At 32.1% G+C, this 20,956-nt stretch overlaps 1 protein-coding gene across 10 annotated transcripts in view; it reads right to left on the reverse strand.

Moving 5' to 3' along the window:
- PSPC1 (paraspeckle component 1) overlaps window positions 1–20,956 on the reverse strand; it is a 66,176-nt gene that overhangs the window by 11,954 nt on the left and 33,266 nt on the right. For 2 of the 10 annotated variants that reach the window (XM_058186410.1, XM_058186407.1), the window contains exons 7-9: window positions 17,387–17,444; window positions 14,712–14,890; window positions 1,386–12,351 (exon numbers count right to left, since the gene is read on the reverse strand). The exons of 3 other annotated variants lie outside the window; for them this stretch is intronic. In XM_058186410.1, the coding sequence (XP_058042393.1) occupies window positions 12,166–12,351; window positions 14,712–14,890; window positions 17,387–17,444 (423 nt within the window). In that variant the 3' untranslated portion in view covers window positions 1,386–12,165. The remainder of the gene's footprint in view (window positions 1–1,385; window positions 12,352–14,711; window positions 14,891–17,386; window positions 17,445–20,956) is intronic. 5 more of the 10 variants (XM_058186413.1, XM_058186412.1, XM_058186411.1 and 2 more) reach the window with 4 other exon arrangements.

Below are 20,956 nucleotides of genomic sequence, written 5' to 3' on the forward strand. Positions count from 1 at the left end.
AAGAATATTTGTGAGTCCAACCTATATGTTCAGAAAGTACAGGTAGTCCTCAACTTACAACTACTACTAAACCCAAAATTTCTGTTGTTAAATGAGACAGTTGTTCAGTGAGTTTTGCCCCATTTTACCATCTTTCTTTCCATAGTTTGTTAAGTGACTCACTGCAATTGTTAAGTTGATAACACAATTAAATGAATCCGGTTTCCACATTGACTTTGCTTGTCAAAAGGTCACAAAAGGTGATCACATGACTCATTCATTGCAACTGTCATTAATGAGTCAGTTGCCAAGCATCTGAATTTTGATCACATGACCATGAGGCTTCTGCAACACTCATAAGTGTGAAAAAAGTGTTGTGACTTCGAACAGTCACTAAATGAACTGTTGTAACTCGAGGACTACCTGTGAAGACATTTAGGACCCTTTTTGGATGCTTCCAAAAATTCCTAATGGGAAATAAAATTCTGCCCTTAAACATTTCACTAATTCTATCTCCTACCAGAACCACCTGCCCACCATTTTGCTCACTGTTCCTTAATGACACTCAAAATGGGAAATGAAAACATCAGAAGACAGCATTACACAAATAGTAGTCTACCAATTCTTGTCTCAATTCAATAAGAAAATAAGAAATTTTCTGATATATCACATGTTCATAGTTATTGGATTTTTAAATGAAATAAAAGTTCTATTTATTCACAATACCTATTATGTACCATTTGTATTTTTCATGTTAAAATTTTTTTTAAAAAGCATAAAATGTATTTTTCCTTGAATGTTGATAAATTGCATGTTGAAAGTAAACTGCAAACTTTGGAAGAAACTCCCTCAAATGGTGCCACATAAATCACTTATCAGTAAAGCACCTGATTTAGAAAATTAATTTAAACAACCACATGAGTTTTGCATTTCAGTGAACATTTGAAAGACCTGGGTATATTCTAACATGAGCTCACACCTTCAATATATTTTACTTACAATTCTTGATATTATTGTATTTTATTTATACTATTTGATAATTCTACTTATAGAACTATAACAAAGAATAGAATCAAATGACACACAGAGTTAAGGGAACTTAATATTCATACTCCCCTAAAATTCTCGTATATAATATAGGTGCAGTACAGTTTTCCAACTGAGATGAAAATTAATTAAAAATGAACCCTATGGGTTATTATTGAAACAGTCAAATTGTAACAGTGCAAAGAAATCATGTCTCAGTGTTACAAAAACAGATAGGTAAATCCAACAATACCTAATGACTTATAGACAGGATAATTGTAGGGAAACAAAATGCAATCTTTAAATCTTCCTATCAACATTTAAACAATTTTCCAAGCAGTAGAAATACTGGAAGTCTTTTTATGTCCATGGAATCTTACCTTTCATTTCAGCAGAAACTGGGATAAGCCTAATTCCACTTCCAAAACAGAGACAGCAGGTTTAAAAGTCTTTCTGGAGCTTTAACTTCTTAAGCCACGCCATACATGTGCAAGAATGTCAGGGGAAGAGAGGCTGTTTGCCATTGCAGAAAGTTATGGATTAGTTTTTTTCATATTGTATTCCTATACTCTATAGTCCTCTGTTAAAAGAATATCTAATAAGAATAAATTTATGGTTTAATTCATAAGTATTTGAACATAGGATAATAGTATAAAAATATTATATTTTGAGCTTTTCACTTAATATGCAAAGAAAGGAATGTCAGAGAGCATCTAAAGATTTGTGACACCAGTTTGAATACAAATGATACGTTAAAATATCTAATAAGCTAGCATGACAGAGAAATATAAATTATTGCACTAAGCTGTATCCTCTGTGAAGCATTCTTGGCTAAACATTAAACAATCTTTGCACGGGATATGATAAACTATTATTTTGGCTAAAATAGCAAATACAATAGATTTCCTTAAATTCTATAATCCATTCATATCATCTTCAGAACTATGCATGCTTAAATATGCATAATACTTATTATTTCCTTACAAGATATCACTTGAATTGTTAACTATGTTCACAATAAGAATACATTTAATAGCTTCCTGGTCAATATTTTTGATTCTCTGTTTTTTAAACATATCAAAATGCTGAAACTCTTTTAGTCATCTAATGCTCTAAGGTGCAGTTTTCAGCCTTTCAAAAAGTCTGTGTATAGTGATAAAAGAAACTCTTCAGAACTCTATGATTTTGCAATACCACAGTCTACAATGTATCAGCCTCATTTAAAACCCCTTAATACATTTCGCTAAGTAACTACAAAACAGGGTACTGTGTCATATCATTTATAAGCCAACATTTAATGACTTATGTTGGAAAAATATAAGCCACAGCTTTAGCTATATTAAATAATTACTCCTTTAGCTAATACTCCTGTCCTTCAACTCAGTTATTTCTAGATGGTCCTAGATAACTTGTTCATATCATAATATTTCAATTGAGTTAAGGACAGGAATTTGGCTTGGCCATTTAAAAATGTGAAACTTAACTCGACTTTAGCCATTCTACCATAGATTTGTGAGATCTGATGATTTCTTGTAGAATCTGTTGTACAATCCAAATTCCATATTCCTGTTATTATTATAAGGTGGCTTCTGAGGTTGAAAAACACCCTGATATTTACATCACCATGCTTTTCAGTAAACATAATGTTCTGTTGTTGGAATACAATCTTGTCCCCAAATACAGCATCTCTCATTCAAGGCAATTTTTTTCACTTTATTCTCATCTGCTCAAGGAATACATTCCAATAGCCTTGCTGAATCATGCAGATAGATTTTGATAAATGTGAGGTGCATGACAACATGCTTCCTGACTAGCAATGTTTTTCATCAACATCCTCCCGTACACTTCACTCTCATTCAGTCATTACCTTGTGTTGAACTTCTGACCAATGACATGAGTGGCCAGTAAATATCTGCCATTAGCAGGTGATATTTGGTGGGTGACCCACTCTTGGGAACGAAAACAGTAATTGGACATACCCTCCGATTACACACTATCAGATTGATGATGGATTGGTGAGAGGCTTTTGGTGATGGTTCTGTTAGTACTTTTACAAAAAACTTCTTCTCTGAGATGAGCAGAGATCCCCTTCGATCACAACATGATTTAGTTTCACAATACTGTATCACGAACAGCATCAGACCACTGATGTAGGTATTTTTTATGGGGATGGGCTCTCAATATCAGCCCTGACTCATTAGTGTCTTAAAGTATCTTAAAATTTCATAAATTTTCCAATAAAGAATTCATTTAATTAAGGCTTCTCTATAGTATATTTTTCAGGAGTTTGATCAGAATCTCTTTACCTTTTAACGGGAATCAGATGAAGCTCAGATCACGCTGAATATCACAGTACTTCAGGAATACAGATCACTCTAAATTTCTCTCACCAACTGTAACTTAAACAGACATCCTGCTGCTTCATCAGATGCTGACATCTCACAACTTTTTATTCAGATCATAAACAGCCATAACTTCATAATATTTTAAAATTTAAAACAAAAATGACTGAATAAACTGAAATAAGACTTTATATAACTTGAGATCTATTTCAATACCTCAAAAAAACGGTAGGCCATATTCTTTATATTCAGCATGGTATAAATACGAGTTTTTCAGAAAGCTACCTTATGCAGAATCAAAGAGAACTTGGCTACCTAACTCAATTATTATACGATCTGCTTTGCAACAGCTCTCCTGAATTTCCACAGGAACTCATTCCTGCTTCTAGAAAATGATGCTGAAAATTAACCTTGTTATCTTTTACATGGAAAACGTAAATCCAATTTGGTGTAGTGGCTAAGATGCTGGCCCAGAAACCAGAAGACTGTGAGTTCTAGTCCTGCCTTAGCCATGAAAGCTGGCTAGGCAATTTTTGATTCTCTCTCAGCCAAACCCGTCTCACAGGGTTGTTGTTATGGGGAAGAGAGGTGATGGAAAGATTATTGTTTCCCACCTGAAGTTACTTATACTGTAAAAAAGATGGAATAAAAATCTAATAAAGAAACAAGTAAATTAGCCTTTAAGCTTTGCTTTTCTGAATCACCAATTTTGCTGAAACTAGACTTTTTCACCCACCTAAATTTCAAAAGCAACTAAAATTGCTCAACAAGTTTTTAAAATATACAGTTTACATGTTTCTGCATAATAAAGGTTAAAAAATAGTTTAAAATACATTCTGTAAGATTTATCACAGTGCAGACTATCTGTAGAAACTCATCAGGATCTGCTGAAGAGCTAAATGGAGCAATGCAGATCAATATATGCAACTAGTCCTCACTTACCAATCACTTGGTGAGCGAAAAAAAGACTTATGGCTGGTACTCAAGTTGCAGCCATCGCAGGATCCTTGTTGTAACACGATTATGATTCATGTGTTTGGCAACTGGCACACTTCTATAAGAGTTTGCAGTATCCCAAAGTCACCTGATCACCATTTGTCACCCTCACAGTTGGGTTCTAACCAGCAGGAAGTCACAATTTTCAGCCACATGATACTGTACTCAGCAACCCACAGTGATTCACTTAACAAATGCAGTCAGAACTGATAGTCAATCATGGTCATGTAACTTTTCATTTTACAACTGCACGCTTAGTGACAAGAGTTGCTGGTCTCAACTATAATTGGTAAGTGAGGGCTATCTGCAATAGTACTTAAGACTTATATACCGCTTCGTAGTGCTTTGCAGCACTCTGAGTGGTTTACAAATGTCAACATATTGCCTCCAAGAATCTGGGTCCTCATTTTACCGACCTCAGGATGGAAGACTGAGTTAACCTTGAGCCGATCAGGATTGAGCTGCAGGCTGTGGGCAGAGTTGAGCCTGCAGTACAGCATTCTAACTGCACCTCCACAAAGCAATCCCTGCTGCTTCCATATTTTTGTAATTATAGTTTATAAGATAATGTACAGTAAATAAAACAAATTCTATAGTTACATTTTGTAACAGATATATATAGGAAGTTTATTCAAAGATAAGCTGCCTGAGACATCCATGTTTTAAGTGATCACAGAATACCGTCAGTCACTTACAACTCACAACAGAATAGTTAGGAAATATTTAACGTGAGAATCTGTTTTATTGCAGTATCAAAAATAATCATCAGATATAGTGAAATCTAACTGCGAAGATATTCTAGACAAAATTGTTATACAGTAAGTAAAATTACATATATACTTTCCAAAATCTAAATTTAAATATTCAAAAATAAGTTTCCATTACCCACTTTAACCACAGTTCCTTGTTACAAGTTTAATTATAGCTAGTTTAAAAGATATTCATTTCCTCCTGCACAAATAGAAATGGAAAACAATTTTTGGTTTTAACATCTTGAGACTACCATTGTTTTTATAAACTGTCCATCTCTGAAAAAATGAAGATAAGTTAAAACATCTTCACCCAAGATGAAAACAAGATTCTAGAATTTGTTTTGATGGCAAAAAGTGTATTCAAACCAATTCAAGTTTTTAAGTCAGTTTACTTAAGCAGTAAGATTTCTTATGTATTTCCTTTTCTCAAACTACACCTCACTTCCTATGAATTTCTTCACATCAGAAATAATTTGATGTTAATGATATATAATTTAAATTATTTTATCCAGTTCATAGTTCTTTTTCCTATGACTAGTATGAAAATTACACAAAATGTCATTCTATGGTTTTTTCTTCTTGTGGAATTGGATTGATAAAATCTGTTGTTCCCTAGGAATTTTTACTGGAAGTTGTCCATCCTGAAGAGGAGCAGAATAATAATATTTCAGCAAAAGTATTTTAAATTCCTGTTCAAACACGAGAAAATAGTTGAAATTCTGACACTGGGGATAATGGTAATAATGCCATCATGATCAGGTTTACTTTATTAGCCAACATTGAAAAAAGTTCATTTTCAAACCAACATAAAGCTTATATTCAAGAGTTTGATTAAAAATTATTTAGTTCTTCTAGTCTTGCCTTAGGCATGAAAGCCAGCTGGGTGACTTTGGACCAGTCACTCTTTCAGCTCACAATGTCAGATTTGGGTAACAAACCAGTCAGTCAATTCCTGTTGCAATCAACAGATGAATACACACTTGATGGAGGGGGGAAGAACAGACCCTGTACTTGGGGAAAACACTAGGAAGAAAAAACTAGATTTATTGATTAGAGATGTCATATCTCTAGAAATCAAGTTCCAAACTACAGGTAGTCCTCAACGTACAACCACAGTTAAGTCCAACATTTGTTGCTAAGCAAGACAGTTGTTAAATGGGTTTTGCCCATTTTACAAATTTTCTTGCCACAGTTGTTAAGTGAATCACTGCAATTGTTATGTTAATAACATAGTAATAAAGGAAATCTGGCTTCTCTATTGACTTTGTCAGAAGGTAACAAAGTGATCATATGACCCTGGAACACTGCAACAGTCATAAATATGAGTCAGTTGCCAAGTGTTTGAATTTTGATCACATGAGCGAGAAGATGCTGCAAAGATGAAAGTATGAAAAACGATGAATCACTTTTTCAGGGCCATTATAAATTTGAATGTTCACTAAATGATCTGCTGCAAGTCAAGGACTACCTGTGGTCCAATGTAATTTATATATATGATTTTACTTTTCATGAATGCTGGATCTGTATCCTAGATATTTGATTTAAAAATTCATTTAAATTTGAGCAACCTCTGACAAAAAAAATCTTCAACTTGTTTTTATGAATATGACATCACCAATATTTTAAACTTCAGATAGTAGAAAAATACTCTTCAGTTTTTTCAATTATCAATTCATGCAGTGCTCTACAAAGCTGGTTGTGATTACATTGATAAAATCAATTATCCAAGCCAAAAAATAAGACTCAAGACCAAGGGTATTTGAATATTAATATGGTTTTAAAATGTTCCAACTTTTTATTGCATTATCCTGCGCCAATCTATGTTTGGGATATTTTTGGACATGCTTTCCCTAAAGGATTTATTAATAAACTCAAGTTTTTGTTTTTATCTTACATTTTATGAATTTTTCTAATAGGTGGTTATGCATGTTTTGTATCAACATATGCATTTTCATACCAGATAGATATGCATATGCTCATTTTTCTCTATTATATTTAATCTGTACTGTTGCCAGAATCACACTGAAAAATATGAACACTGAAGATTGTTTTTTCATTTTCTTATTCGTCTATGTATGTAAGCCATTTTGGTGTTTTTTTTTGTTTTATTTTGACCCCAACTATGTAAACCAGCAATTAAATCAATCATTATACCACAATCAGAAATTGTATTATGAATGCCTACAGTCAAATCCTGATATTTAAACAATTTAATTGCTGATTGGAGTTATGAAAATTTTAATCTAACACACATGGACAATGCCAAGCTCAGAAAGATCAGTTTATTATATAAGAGCAAAACTAGATAATGAATACTGGTTTTATAAACCATTGTAAAATATATATTTACTCCATGATAAATACATCTAAAAATAGGCATAACAAATACTGACAATTTGCTTGACTGAGAAGTAAAGTAAATGAAAAGTAAATCATGTTTCATTCAATAGAACCCTTTCCAAAAGCAAAAGTGATTATGTGGTATCATAGCATAATGATGGCAGCAGAAAGAAGGAACTTTCATTGAAGCTAAAGCACAACAGTCAAAGATCATGATGTGAATGTGTCCATTCCATTAGAATATAGCCTAAATTTATTCCTGAAATTAAAATATATATATATATTACTTTGCATTATCCATTTCCTCTAAACAATGGTCAAAGAAATAAAAGTACAACAGAGTTGGAAGGGACCAATCTCCCTGCTCAAGCAGGAAACTCTATACCATTTCTGACAAATGTTTATCCACTCTCATCTTAAAAGCCTCCAGTGTTGGAGCACCCACAACGTCCACTAATTATTTGGAACTGTCAAAAAAATTATCCTTAGTTCTAGATTGCTTTCTCTCCTTGATTAGTTTCCATCCATTACTTCTTGTCCTGCTTTCAGGTCCTTTGGTTGACTCCCTCTTCCTTGTAGCAGCCCCACAGATATTGAAACACTGCTAGCATGTCACCCCTAGTCCTTCTTTTCTTTAGATGGGACATACCCAACCACATTTTGGCTTCCAGTCCCCTAATCATCTTTGTTGTTTTTCTCTGAACTCTTTCTAGAGCAGTGGTAGTCAACCTGGTCCCTACTGCCCACTATTGGCCATTCCAGCTTTCATGGTGGGCGGTAGGGGTTTTGTCCGATACTGAAGCACTTTCTTTTTTTTTTATTTAATTGACTTTTTAAAAAAAATTCATAGCATTATTTAAAAATATTTTCATTAGGTTTTCATAAAATTCCCCGTGACAATTTAAATTTCTGAAAATATATTTGTATCACCCGCGCATAAGTTTAGTTCACGTTATGTAAGTGAAACCAAATGGCGCTATAGTGCAACCACAAACAAAACAGCCTCATCCCAGAATAGCTCGCACATCTCCCCACACCACCCAGCTGTAACAGACAAGCAGAGCTGCTAGCCGGTGCCCCCCACCCCCAAACCCAATCCACGATGTGCAAAAGGCATGCCCAGACAACGATACATGGCGCATTACTCTGGAACCGGTGGTTAGAAAATTTTACTACTAACAGAGATACAAAAGTGGGCGGTAGGTATAAAAAGGTTGACTACCCCTGTTCTAGAGTCTCAACATTTTTTTTATATACTTGCGACCAAAACTGGATGCAATATTCCAAGTGTGGTTTTACCAAAGCATTATAAAGCGATACTAAAACTTCACGAGAAAATAAACCTGGAATTAGCTAAAAAAAGTCAGATTACTTGTTTCATTTTTTTCTTGCTTAAGAAACCATTCGCCAAAGAAATCTTGGTTTATTGTTATACGAAAACATATTCTGATAATCCAGTTAAAATCTAAAATGAATATGCGTAACTTAGACTTAAAAAGAAGTTACTTTCTGTCGACAGTGTTTATTTTAAAAATGTTTTTGCTAATCAATTCCAAATATCAGTATTAAAATTAGTACCCGAGGTAATAGACAGGGTAACAGATGTTTTAGAAATCTGGAATTTTAAAAAGTTGAGAAAGAAAATAGTCTATAGTGAATTAACACATTCAGAAAAGTTAATAGTATATCGAAGTATTTAAACAAACTGTTCATTTAAAAAATTCTTTGCGCATCACAAAATTAATGTGCAATCTAGTTATAATTTAAATACATTTCATTTTAAAGATAATAGATGCATGGAAAAAATTGTAAAACTGGTGCTTCTCAAAAGTATTAATACTGCAAACCCTTAAAGCAACTAAATCTTTTCCTGGGATTGAGTAATTTCCATGCATTCTTGGAAAACAAGTTTTCTTTAAAGGTGTTGTGTGCAAATGAATTCAATAAAAGTAACAGAAATCACTCATTAAATTAAACAGCAGTTTCATTTATTTTTTCAATAATCTAAGCTCTTATACATAAGCCGTTCTGTCATTAGGATTTTTACTAGCTTAAGTTCCAGTTCTGTAATAAAATCACATTACCCCTATTCATGGTGCAAATGTTAAAATGTTCAAGGAAGATTAAAAAAAAAACAATCCTTGCAAACAGGCAAGAAAGTGGGGAAGCCATCAGGTAGTTGTAAATGGTAACCAAGTATTGTTATGTTTAACGCTTAACAAGGATAACTGGAATGCTGGAGCTGTCATATGAGATGGCTTGGTCAAGTGACATCACATCATTAACCAAGGACTACCTTCATGTTTCAAACCTACGATTCGGTCAGAATGTTTGAACTTATTATTTAGATTCTGTGACTTAAATATAGCTGAGTGCATGATCTCTTTATTATTTAAGAGTGACATAATGGAAGTATTGAAAATTAGAGCCATATACATATATTTTAATATATAATATAATATATAATATATCAATATATAATATATTGATATTATAATTCTTAAAATGTAAATCTAGGAAGTGTTTCTTTAAACAAATAGCATAATAAATTCTAAGACCCGATAATCTAGTTGTAGTTTCTGCAGCCGATAGAACAAGAAAAACTGAAGTATTCAGTATCAATATAAAGATACTCATTCACCTTTTCATAGATAAAAATATGACCGTGTGGATCTCTTTTAGGAAAACAAGGATACAAATACTGCAAATTACATATTTGCATTAATATTTCACGCAAATAGGTAAGCTGTAGTATTTGTGTAATAACATTGTAAGACCTTTAATCATTTGCTTCACACACTCCCTTATATCCTAGGCAAATCTTTTAGCTTCATATAAATATGGGATCAGAGAAGTCTTCCATCTTGTTTCTTAAAAATAATCTTATCAAATTTGCACTGGCAATAAATATGTTTAACCATATACTTAGTCCACTCCTATAACATGAAATAGCAGTAGCATTTAAGACTTATATACCACTTCATAGTGCTTTACAGCACTCTCGAGGTCAGGGGTGTCTCAATTTAATTCAATTCCATTGAGGGCCTCATCAAGGTTGTGTTTGACCTTGGGAGGGCCAGAGTGGGCATGGCCAAGGTGGGCATGGCCATCTCACTGTCACTTGTGTCGAGGGTGCCAGCGCTCTGCCAGCGAAAACAGGCTCCCGGGCTCCGTTTTCAGCTGCAACGGCCTCCTGAAACCCTCTGCCAGCTAAAACGGAGTTTGTGCACACACACCCCCAAGCTATTTTCATTGGCAGAGGCACCGTGGCCCAGTCCTTCGCTGTTTCCAGAGTGGCCCCGTGGGCCAGATCTAAGCACCCTAACCCTAACCTTGAGTTTGACACCCCTGCTCTAGATGGTTTACAGAATCAGCATATTGCCCTCAACAATCTGGGTCCTCATTTTACTGACCCGAGAAGGTTAGTAGGCTGAGTCAATCTTGAACCGAATCAGAATCAAATTTGATCAGAATCAAATTCCTGGCAGTGTGCAGTGACTTAGCCTAACCATTCTAACCATTGAGTCATCACTGCTCCATGTTATGCTTATGCAGTAACAGCTGTTTCCCGTGTATCTCTAATGTACCTGATTTGCCTATACAGCGGTCAAAATAAAACAAAATAAATATCCAATACAAAATGCTTTCATGATACTATAATTATACAAGTATATATTAAAATCCTGTTACGTTTAACTTGCATTATATAACTGAAGTCCTGGATAGTTTTCTATTCATATTTTTATTTCCAGTTGGCATAGTCTATTTCATCTAGGAAGAATAGAAAAGAATTTACATATTTAAATGAAGTGCAGAACTGAAAATATTTTGCCTACCAAAATTATTAAGTGCTAGTAGTTGCTAGTGTTTCCAGAATTTGTTAAACAAAGCATTTTCTTTAATATTGAAAGACAGGAATCTAGCAAATATTTTTTAAAAAAGAAAATGTGTTTTGGGTGAAAAAGAATACTTTGAATATATTTTATAAATCCACTACAGAGGAAGCACAAATGCAAATAGTAGTAATGATCCATTAAATGATGAAATTTGTTTTCTTTGAAATTATTTCCATACATAATCTAGTTAAGATCATAGGTGAATATTCACTACTTGTACGTTTCCAAGGCTCAAAATGTTTATTTGAACTTGAACACAGGATTACATTACGATAACAATCCCATTGCAAAGAGATTTATACAGGTTGTTGAAAAATAACATATTTGATTAAAAAAACACAAATCTATATTGGCTTACCAATAGTTTCATATTTTCTAAAGCTGCATTAACCCCAACTTTTTCTATGTATTGCAAGCTGCATTTTTATTTTCATACAATTACAATGGATAAAGCAGATCCCCCCCCAAGATAGGCATTGTCAAAGAAAAATAATTATGGATAATTACAATTAAATTTAAAGATAGTATTCATAGCAGTGTTTCAAAATCATTTAAACTGTTATTTTATTGTAAGCATGTAACTCACAAATTTCACAGCATGGTCACATTATATTTTGTGGCAGTCACAAACAACTGATGTACAAAAATGAAGTGCATTATTTCTATACTATCCTAAGCCTATGACTAAATACAAAAAAAAAGTCTATATAGTTTACAAAAAAGGTTAATGTCTATATTAACAGTAAAACCATTCAAAAGTAACAGTTGAAATTATATAGTTAAAACACCAGATAGTCATTCATTCAATTTCACAAGAGTACAAAAATGAATGTTTCAATATCTGCGACGCTTGTTAGGTCCTTCAAAGCTGCCCCCAGGATTTCCTCTACCAAAGCCACTGGGTCCACTATTGACGGCACCTACACCACCCATAGCTGGTTGAGGAGTTTCAGAGCCTGGTCTATTAACCATAGGTGAACCCATCTGTGGTGGGCCTCCTTGAGGAAATCTCTCAGAATGCTACATTAAGTCCATTTAGAACAAACCCCCAATTTGAATTACAATAAATAGGGGAAATATGGCGTTTTCAGGAAGTTCAGCAGATAGTCCAGCAGAATCAGGATGACACATAGAAGGAAGAAAGGAGCAATTAATTTAGTCATTACCTTTAAATGTTGAATGAAAACTAAAAAGTCAAACAATATTGTGACAACCAGCTCATTTAGTTAAAGGAATAGGTAGGCAAAGTGTAACCTTTCTAAAAGGCCTACCGTAATTCTAATAAATGGGTATTTTATATTCTGAATCTTCTGTACAAAATCTAAGTACGCATAAATATTAAGTATGTTAAGTATGTATAAAGTATATCAAAAATATGTATAAAGAAATTAAATTAAAAGTACATTTTAGGAGGTACCTAAAATTAACTTTTAAAGAGAGGCTAAATGCAACCAGGAATCTAGGTTCAAAATTGTTACAAGTGTACCATAGATAGATAGATAGATAGATAGATAGATAGATAGATAGATAGATAGATAGATAGATAGATAGATAGATAGATAGATTGATTTCATGTAATTCACATGAACATTTAGATCCAAATTTATATTTAATGTCTTTAAAATATAAATTGTAACCTAATAGATTAAGGGTGTCCTAATTCAAAATGGTAGAAAAATTATCATATTCTCTTTTGAAACTAGAGAAATGAGATTATTTCATAATCTTGAAAAACTGCTAATTCATTACACTGTTAAGCATTGTTTAAAGTTATATAAATTAATATGAATGTTAAAATGCCTCACTAGGAGATAAATTAAATTAAGATCCCTGAAATGACTTAATAGCCTGTCTAGCCAACTCCAACTTTATGATCCAATTGGGATTAAAAATATGAATGGATATGAATATTGAATATTTGGAGTTATATTTTCTGAAATTTGTATTTCTCCTGCATTGCACACTGTTTCTAAAAGTCCAAAGCCAGCAGCAGCAGATTTTTCAGAGAACAGCAAACTCTGATTCTTGAAATGAATGTAACGCAGAAACTAAGTCACTTATATGAATATTGCTATATTGTTAATTCTAAAAATTATAAAAACCAGCAGTAATTATCTCATTTTCTGGGTCAATTGCTATGTTGATAACTGGTATAAGATTTTATCCTTTTCCTTGAGCCCATTACACTCCCTGCAAATCGGCTCTATCAATTAATGTACTACCTGAGTAGATGAGACGATACTGAGCGAGAAAGCATATAAGTTCTCTGATGTGAAGTTGATGTGAGGATGGAGGTTATTATCCAATTTATTACAAAAACAACAGATACATGTTTAAGGAGAATTAAGCAAATTTAAATGTTTAGCTACGTCTACTTTTTCCTTCAGTAATATAAGAACACTATAGATAAAAATTGAAATATACATGCAATAATATCAGAAATAATCCAAATATACTAGGCTGAAGTGATTTTGAAAAACAAATTCAGCTCTTCCGAAAATCTTCCGTCTAGATCATTTAGTTTTTTTAATGGTTTCCAGTTCTTTTACTGGCAAAGATTAGTATGTCTTCTTAACCATTATTTTCTCTTTATTAGTCACATCATAATACTGTTCATTATTTTCCTCCCTTACAAAGTAGAGAAATGGACTCATCATATGGTTCAATAATATGGACAGGACATGCTGAACCTAGAACTAGGTATATCAGATCACTTTATGAAAAGCGATTTCCTCAGCAAATGACATACAATAATTAAGTTGATTATTCTTTTAAAAAACAACATGATGATCTTACGGAAAATAATACATATATACATACTCCCATATTACATATGCAATACATACATAAGAAAACTGCAGATATAACTAGATTTTTGATTCTTGTTTTACTACAAAAGATTTAGTGTTGAAAACACTGAATACATTTTACTTCACCAACTCCAAAGAACTCCAAACATAGCAAGAAATGCTATAATAGAACCAAGAAGTTAAATATATTAAATGCTGTATAAATATTAGCTAATATCCTTGCCTTGCCCCTTAAAAACTGAATCAGATCTAGCTTTCAGAAAAACTATTAAAAACAGGTCTTACAAAAAGCTTTGTGGTTATAAACTTACTCTGATAAAAATCTGTTAATCAATTAAATTTGCTTTAAAAAATATTCAAAGATAGCTTCACACCATGAATCATTTCAATACACCAAAAATAAAACATGTTTATCGGTAATCCATGTCTATGACCTGGATGCCTGAGAATCTCCATATACATTTAATGTAATTTTTAAATTATTTTTAATAACAATCACCGTATGAAGTTATCCTTGTTAAATAAATTTGCTATGTTGTAGAAAAAAAATAAATGTTTATGATACATTACCACTGTTCCATTATCTGGCATCATTGGGGTTCCAATGTTTGTAGCTCCTTCTGGCCCCAACGAAGGACCTGGCCCCATTGCTGGGCCAGGCATTGTCCCTCTGTTGTTCATAGTCATACTCATCATTGTAGGTGGAGGAGGAGGACCTTGGTTTCCAGCAGGTGCTGGGCTAAAGGCATCTATGTAAAACAGTCTACACTTAGAGCTGTCCTAACTGCATTTTAAAGAATTACAAATTATAATAGTAGAAACATTTGAAAAAAAATGCTTATTGTTTGAGACTGTACATTTACTTTAAGTTTTTGGCATTAAGCAATTATTATTGAACAATACCATTCCAAATAAAGTGTAACATTCTTAATTTCAAGTATTTTTCCATAAGCTAATTCCTATTAATTTTTGAAGATAATGGCATTAACTTTCAAAATGACACCAGTTCTTTTGTGTGCAATGATTTTCTCCCAAAGCATCATTTGCTTAACATACTGTACAAGGCTAATTAAATTATAATTTTATGTCTGTGACTGTGAATGTAGAAAATCTGAGTATTTCCATGTGGAAAATGCAAGAAACTATTTATTTGGAGAAAATCCAAATAAGATTAAAGATTATTTTGTATAGCTTGCAGTAACAGTAGAATGCTTGACTAGAAAAATATTTTTTTAAAGTATACAAGGTAACGATAAAGTCTCTCTTGAGTCTACATAAACTTGGTTATCGTAAGGACTATAATCATACTATCTTCTTAACAACAATACTGAAGTGATTTGCCATTGTCTTTTCTGGTGTTTTTTTTCCAATTTCTCTATCTAGTCTGCAGTCTTGTGATTTTCTGGTGGCCTCCTCTCCAAATGCTAGGCTTTACTAAATGCACTGAATTAGAGCCTTCTTTATAAAATGTTATATTGACAAACAAAAAATATCTAGGAGCACTGTGATCAGATTATATATGTACTGACTTTAGGGAAAAATAATTCCCATGAAATAAATCTGAGACAGCACAGATACAGAAGCAGTGGTTTTTAATTGTCTTGGGTTTTAATTGTAGGTAGGCAATGATGGTGGTAAGTTTTGTAATGCCCAACGTCTACAATAAGAGACGTTGGGCATTTCTCTCAATGCCACCTTCCTGTGTTTCTTTACTTTTTTTTTTTTTTTTTTTTTTTTTTACATTTATACCCCGCCCTTCTCCGAAGACTCAGGGCGGCTTACAGTGTATAAGGCAATAGTCTCATTCTATTTGTATATTTTTACAAAGTCAACTTATTGCCCCCCCAACAATCTGGGTCCTCATTTTACCTACCTTATAAAGGATGGAAGGCTGAGTCAACCTTGGGCCGGGCTCGAACCTGCAGTAATTGCAGGCTACTGTGTTCTTAATAAGCCTTAATAACAGGCTTTACCAGCGTGAGCTAAACCGGCCCTTAATACAGATATCTTCACAGCAGTACAAGAGCTAATCTGCACAGCTCCCTTTTTATTTTACGCATGATTTATCAGTCAATACTGCTAAATTTAATTTACATTTTAAAGATATTTTTTCAACAGGGGCTGAGTAGTTATTACACGTTTCTTTATTCTTGTTACAGTAGAGCTAAATGAAAACACACAGGACTGGGCAAAAGGGGGCAGAATTAACCAATTAAAGAGAGAAAGTTCCTCTGAAAGTATTTTCTGAACTTTAGACTAATTTAAAACAGATGGAAATGAAAACTGGAACTTGCTTTCAGAAGTTTGCCGCAGAAGTTTATACCCAAAGCAACAGTTCCCCAGAAAATGAAAACCCAGATATGAAGGCATTTCCCCCTCCTTTTCCCCATATCAGTTATCTATAAAGGCATCCAAACCAGTTTTAGCTCAAAAGCTGAAATCAAAATGAAAAAGATCTGGATAATAAACTTAATCCAAATGTTATTAGAAATGCCTGGATATCACACTTCTTGAGGAAGCTATCCAAATAAAACAAAGACTAATCTTAGTCACGTACACATAAATATTATTATACCAGAGGGCCCAAAATGCCACAATAAGAAATACCAAAATAATCAATATTAGACATACAAAATAGCTGTTGTTAAAGAAATGTAGAGAATTCTAGTATGAGTGTTCTACTCACTCACTTTAAACTAACATAGAGATCAATACCTCAACTTTGGCATACTGTACAAATATTCACTAGTGTGGGAAAATAGTAACTTTACATGATACTTGGCTACTATTACACAAATATGCATGATTATAATGCAATAAAATAAAATTCTGAAAGACAAAGAACTGATTATTTAAACACTTAATTGTAGTTTGGTCCCATCATTCCCATAAGCACAAGCCTCCAATTAAAAACAACATATTCAAGACCCTGCTATAAATTCTCAATAAGTAAATTAAATCAAACTTACTTGTACTGCGATGTATTTTAATTTTACATTTACTAAGATACAACTTTAGAAAGATTTACAACAAACAGAAATTCATGCTTCTCAGTTGATATTGATAGCTTTTCCTATTATCTTCAATTTTGTAAAATCAAAAATTATGTTTGAAAGAAAAAAAATGAGTCCAGTATATAACAAATTAAAATTTTGGCCAAGATTATTTGCCAATGTCCACAGAAGTAACATGTACAGTCTCAAAGAAATTTTCAAGAACAAGAGCCTTTTGCTTCAGATCCCTACCTCCCATGTTTAATGCTCCACGAGGACCCATATCACCCATTCTCATTTCCTGTTCTCTCTGAAAGTAAACATAATTTGCATCGTCAACCTACCACTTATTATTTTAACATTTTCATTTCTTGGCCAATCATTTTATGAAATAACATAATTTCATGAAATCAAGAAATACCATTACGTCCATTAATAGAAATTTGTACTTTATTCTTTTTTCAAAATTGTGGCCTTTAATATACAAACAATACCAAGATAACCACCCAGAGATCAGCCTCAAGTATACTAACTGGCCCAAAGGAAGAATCAAAATGGACGGCAGTATTTACAGCTGGTTGTATTTGTGCCATATTTAATACTTTTCTGAGATTCAATTATGGAAAAATAATAGAAAATATTCTATAGCATTACAATACCGGTATTAATTACACAGGTCTTAGAATTTTAAAATGTAAATTATTCTTTTTGTAATATAAAATACATATATTAATTTTCAATTATGCTTTAACAGCAAATGCCTGGCAATATATAGTCATCAAACTGTAGCCTGTACTATATAAAAGCATAAACAGACAGTAAATATTCAGCAAAACTGGAAGGTCAGGCTTTTTTCTTTTTAAATAATTTATTTGTAGACGGGTGGAGTAATTGTAGGCAAATGAATTATTGGATTTGTTTTTAAGATTATCACATAGGCATGAAATAAGTATTTCCAATTGGGCTCAGTTAGATTCTGTAAATAGATAAAAAATGCAACTATTAAAGTATCCCTTAAAATCAAAAATAAACATTAGCAAGTATTTATCTAACTCTAATTGTTAAAAACTTAGTAAGCTGCATAGTAACCAGAATTCATAATTTTATTTTTTATTAAAGAAAAGAGAACAACATTGCCATCCTATGTTAAGTAAAAAAGCTGACAGGATATGTATTATTGGTGATGGAACACATGTGAAGTTTCAGAAAATTTCATTGATTGATAATCTGAAGAAATTAGAACAGAATTAATTAAAAACTACAATCTGTAAAGTTCCATGTATTTACTTATTTGATATTATTTTCTTCCAAGAATAAAGCTAAAATCAGCTATATAATGTATACATTAATGTATACAGTAAAAAAGTAAGAGGCAAGATATTCTACAACTCTGAAATGTTCTAATGTAAAATAAATATATCTATAATTTACATATTCACTACCAAAATATTAAAATTACCACAGAATTAGGCAATAATACCATTATTTACAATTAAATTTAAAATTATTCATGAGATCCATGGCAAATGCACTAAAACACACTGCATAAACTCCACCATAAGAACAAGAATTATTAAATATCAAGAGATGAACTATTTCTTTAAAAAAATTATTTTTTCCTTTAAATAGTGCATGTTTGTTATATCAAGTAATACAACATAAACAGAATATGTATTTCAGTTGGGCATCCACTAAAATAATAAATAAAGGACTGATTCACATAGCTAAAAGTCCCAAAGAGTCTTGCTGGATTCTGCACATAAAAATATCATAATCAGAAATTAGCAAAAATAAGTATACAATTGTCATGGTGTCAAATATACCAATATTGTAAGATCTTGTAAGCCCTTTCAATTAATACTTAGTAAAATATATGTTAAGAATAATACTTAAAAGTAAAATTTTCTGCTAAAAAGGAAAACCATAGTAACTTCTCAGGCCAATAGAGCTACGTATGAGCATTAGAGTACAAATATGAACTAGAAATATATGAGTAAAGAAATTAAGTGAACAACAGAAAAGATGCTTTGAATTTTATTTATTCTATGATTTTCTATTTTATCAAACACAATAAAGAATATTTTAAAATAGAACGTCCATTACAAAATTACCCAGCCAAATGTAAAAATACTAGTTATCAACAAAGCCCAAGCAAATGTTTAAACTTATATAAATATTCTAATATTTAAACTCATGTAGATATTTCAATATAGAAATTCATCTAAATATCATCCTTTCCCAAGGTTACAAAGATATTTTTACTAGAAGGTGGTAGCAGTGGAATTCAACATATAAAACTGATATTTTAAAATCTGTGTTTTCAACTGAATAATTAGCATTCCATTCAGGCATCATATAAAATCATGCAATGGCAAGAATCTCAAGCTGACGTGAAGTTTACACTCTTCAAAATAATGTTTAAAATTATATCAATAGCAAGTAAAAGTATCATTTACTAAGCATTTAAATACTTTAGGCATTGTCTCAGTTATTCTACATCTATCCTGCATTGTAAAGCTTATTATCTTCAAATTACAGTTGAGAAGCCATGGCTAGCTGGCAACTATTAAGATTTTTGTTTTATTCTATTTATACTGTTAGAAATAGCATTAAGATTCAAAATTTCAAAGACTATCTTTTGTAGTAAAAAAAATTATCAGATTTCACTAAATTGCCTGGTTTATTAACCTCAGATTTTAACACAAGAAAAAAAATTCAAAGGGGGACTGCACACCAAATAAGTGAGGCAGATAAGAATTTGGTATCCAAAGTACACAAATCATATCTTGTTTCATTGCATAATAGATATGTTAAAGACAGTTTGAATTTCTTTTATATAGTTCCAGTGATTTATGTCCTTTCTTAAACCAATACTGAAATAATTTTTGCCACTAAAATTTAATTTTAGTATATAGTTGATGTGGTATCTCATTTCAAATTCCTTTTAAAATATTAATGTGAAGATTTTGAGATGACAAAAAACTTGCAAAATAATGAAGCACAGTATGCTTCCACTTATTCTCTCCCAAAATGTGTGAAGTATGCATGCATATTTCTACTTAACTATCAACAAAATGTTTATTTTATACACAATTTAAGCATTTACTAGCAAACTCCTTATATAACCTTTGCTTACCTGTACAAATTAAATCTTCAGAAGGCAGCAGTATCCACCATACATTCAATCACTGGATTTGCCCTTATTTTGAAAAATACTAAGCAATTAAATAAACCATGTTTCTCTTTTTCTTACATCACTTTAGCAGAATCTTTAACATAAATATATCATTTAAGTTTGAGGATGTATGTATAAATTCTAGGTTAATAACATTTCAATAGCATCTTTTAATTTTCTAAACAAAAGTACTGAGTTACAGAAAAACAATTAGGAGCTTCATTTATATATACTGAATTTTTGTTTGTTAGTTGGATGCCATTTCTGTTTACATTTGTTTATAATATATTCAAAAATACACACTGATATTATGTAATTCTCATAATTCAGCAATCCATCTTTGCATTTATGACTTTCACAGATCTATAAAACAAAGGAAAGCTGAAGTCAAACTGTAAGCACAGTTATGGCTTCACTTAGCAACCACCTTGCTTGATGATCCAATTGTCATTGCTAAATGAGGTCTATCCATATATGCTTGCATATATCCAGAGAGATAATATCCTAAATGCTGAATAATATGAAAACATATGGTGATACAATATTGTATGAATATCAAAACCCTATAGTGTCATCACTCAAATAGTTAGATTAAAACCCTTACTTACAATGCTTGTATTGTAGTCTAATACAAGCATTGTAAGTAA

The sequence above is a fragment of the Ahaetulla prasina genome, chromosome 5 (genome assembly GCF_028640845.1).
Source record: "Ahaetulla prasina isolate Xishuangbanna chromosome 5, ASM2864084v1, whole genome shotgun sequence".
NCBI classification, from domain to species: Eukaryota; Metazoa; Chordata; class Lepidosauria; order Squamata; family Colubridae; genus Ahaetulla; species Ahaetulla prasina.